Genomic DNA, 2839 nt, shown 5'->3' with positions numbered 1-2839 from the left:
GAGCTCCTCATAATGGGCACAGCGGGTGTATAGACCCGGGAACTCAGCTCAGGGATGGTGGGAGTCCTCATAATGGGCACAGTAGGAGTGCAGACCTTGGAACTCGGCACAGGGATGGTGGGAGTCCCTCATAATGGGCACAGTAGGAGTGCAGACCTTGGAACTCGGCACAGGGATGGTGGGAACCCCTCATAATGGGCACAGCAGGTGTGCAGACCTTGGAACTCAGCACAGGGATGGTGGGAACCTCTCATAATTAGCACAGTAGGAGTGCAGACCTTGGCACAGGGATGGTGGGAGTCCTGACCTTTTTTCATGAGTATTTTTTCTATAATTGCTAGGCCGTTGTGTTCCATGGTTCTGGCATCACCACCCTCTTTTCTTTTATTAAACTGTGCACATTGCAGCATAAGAGGGAGGTTGCAGAGCACAGTATCTTTAAGCTGTGTGCTGGTCTGGAAGCTCTGCTTGTTTATAAAATTAATTTCCCAAATCTGCTCTCTCTCTCCTTCTAGGTGATGTGAGAAGCAATAACAGAATTCACCCAGTTCCCCCATGGCGGCTGTGGTGTCTGAATCCCCCAGCCATGTCCTGGCAGAATTTGACTCTCTCGACCCTTTACTGTCAGCGCTGCGATTGGATTCCAGCCGGCTAAAGGTTTGTACGTCCTAAAAAACTTTTACATTGTATATATAAATATTTCCTGCTGGGGAGGCTCAGCCTCTCTGGGACAGTCAGGCTTGGCAGGTCTAGGGCATCCTCCAGCCAGGAAATGAGGCGGCCTCTATCTGACTCACTGCAGCTCCTAATGCACATTATGAGAAGCTCCCAGTGTGCAGTGATATCAGAGGAAGCCATGTCAGTCCAGTAGAGGAGCCGGTACAACTGTGCAAGACTGAAGGGAAGGCCGGAGGTCAGATAGAAGACTGAAGGGGAGGACGGAGGTCAGATAGAAGACTGAAGGGAAGGACGGAGGTCAGATAGAAGACTGAAGGGAAGGACGGAGGTCAGATGGAAGACTGAAGGGAAGGACGGGGGTCAGATGGAAGACTGAAGGGAAGGATGGGAGTCAGATAGAAGACTGAAGGGAAGGACGGGGGTCAGATAGAAGACTGAAGGGAAGGACGGGGGTCAGATGGAAGACTGGTATATAAATTTGTATGGAGGAGCTGAGAACCCACAAAGATAGGGAGGAGCACTCCAAGCTCACGAGTGGACAGGGATAGAGCCGGGAATTCCTTCCGGGAGATCTGAGTGATAGGAGTATCCTAGACATAGAAGAAACCAGGAGCTGACTGAACCCACCAGGCTTCAACTATAACCAAAATAGCTTTTTTGGGTGGACAGACCCTTTAAGTCACTTGAATACAGTTTAAAGTTCTGTATCTCTTCCATGAAGAACAATATGTAATACATTGTAAACAACAAAAAGAAACCCTGAATAGTATTCAGTAACATCCATTAGCATATTTGCAGTGTACGTGCCTGGCCGCGTCTCGGAGATGGTTGGCCCTGGGCAGTTCCGGAGGGGGTCTCAATCTCATCCAGAGAGACGGCTGGAAACACAGACTCATCCTCACACACAAGGTAAGATGAAGAATGTAATGCGGAGCCTTCCACGTTTCTTGTACAACAAACACACTTCCTCATGGCATCCGACTTCCTATTAAAGCGGAACTTTACCCGTATCTTTGAAATGACAACAATCCATTTATCAACCACCTTTTTCTTTGTCCATAGGAAGGAGCAATTTCAAGGGTCTCCTGCTGCCCCCACGATGATGACTATGTGGCTGTTGCAACCAGGTAGGAAATCTGCAATGACTTCAGGCTTGGGTCAAATCAATCAGACTGCGCTCATCCGGTAATACGCAATTGTATTCGGCAATCCTTGCACTCTTCCTATATCCAAGCAGTGGCATAACAATAGCCATAGCAGCCCATGCAGCTGCTATGGGGCCGGGGGGTGAAAGGTGCTCCATTAAGAATTGCAGAAGATGCAGTTGACCCTGTACCCCTTATAACATTTCCAATCAAGAAGAGCTTACATCAGATTACAGGATGAGGCTATGCAGACAGCTCTCCTGCTACATGTCCTTGGTTTAGACTCTATGGGGCTGCCAGGGGGCCCCATCAAAATTCTGCTATGGGCCCCATGATTTGTAGTTACGTCCCTGTATCCAAGCAAGATATATAACAGATTGTCGTCATTTAAAGCACAACTCTGGGCTGCTGTTAGATGTAACCATGCAGTGGCCCCCACCCACACTGCATTTTGACCTTGGGGATTGGAATACAAATACCTTATTCCTCCCACAAGCTTTCTCTGTGCTGCACGACTGGTCCCCCGAAGCTGCTTCCCTTCTCTGCTCCATCAGTTATCGGCACCCCTGCATTCTACATGAAGGGGCAAAGCAGCCCCCCGCATCCTGGGAGCATCGGAGAGACTTGTGATGAATAGATGCAAATCTTTATTTTATTCCTCCCTGGAGAGCAAGAAATTTAGGATTTGTACCTCTTTATCACCCACTAGAAACGAGTATTTAACCCTTGCAGTGCAGAGGGCCCACTCTATGGGTACATCCTACACTAGCTTTCATTAATAACTGTAGTGAAACCTGAATTCGGGGTCTAAAAAAATAAATAAATACCATTGCAATGGGGCCTCCCTGGACTGCAAGGGTTAATGCTGGTTAGTTTTAGGGGTAGAGTTACCATAGTCCTCACTCAAACAGGCTCCAGCACTCTCCTCTTCTCTCCGATGCTCCGGGCTGTTCTCGCATACAATGCAGGACTATGGGCCCCGAAAGGCTGCAGAGGTGGAGGGAGCCTGTCGGGGG

At 48.8% G+C, this 2839-nt stretch overlaps 1 protein-coding gene across 1 annotated transcript in view; it reads left to right on the top strand.

Moving 5' to 3' along the window:
* The first annotated feature begins 537 nt into the window (after window positions 1–537).
* Window positions 538–2839, top strand: part of HPS5 (HPS5, biogenesis of lysosomal organelles complex 2 subunit 2) — a 25434-nt gene continuing 23132 nt past the window's right edge. Inside the window, exons 1-3 of the mRNA XM_018555487.1 lie at window positions 538–657; window positions 1477–1587; window positions 1741–1805. Of these exons, the coding sequence (XP_018410989.1) occupies window positions 556–657; window positions 1477–1587; window positions 1741–1805 (278 nt within the window). The 5' untranslated portion in view covers window positions 538–555. The remainder of the gene's footprint in view (window positions 658–1476; window positions 1588–1740; window positions 1806–2839) is intronic.

The sequence above is a fragment of the Nanorana parkeri genome, unplaced genomic scaffold (assembly GCF_000935625.1).
Source record: "Nanorana parkeri isolate BGI_ZX_2015 unplaced genomic scaffold, ASM93562v1 scaffold10, whole genome shotgun sequence".
Lineage (NCBI taxonomy): Eukaryota > Metazoa > Chordata > Amphibia > Anura > Dicroglossidae > Nanorana > Nanorana parkeri.
The sequence above is the reverse complement of the archived record's forward strand: the minus strand, read 5'-3'. Positions and strand labels throughout refer to the sequence as shown.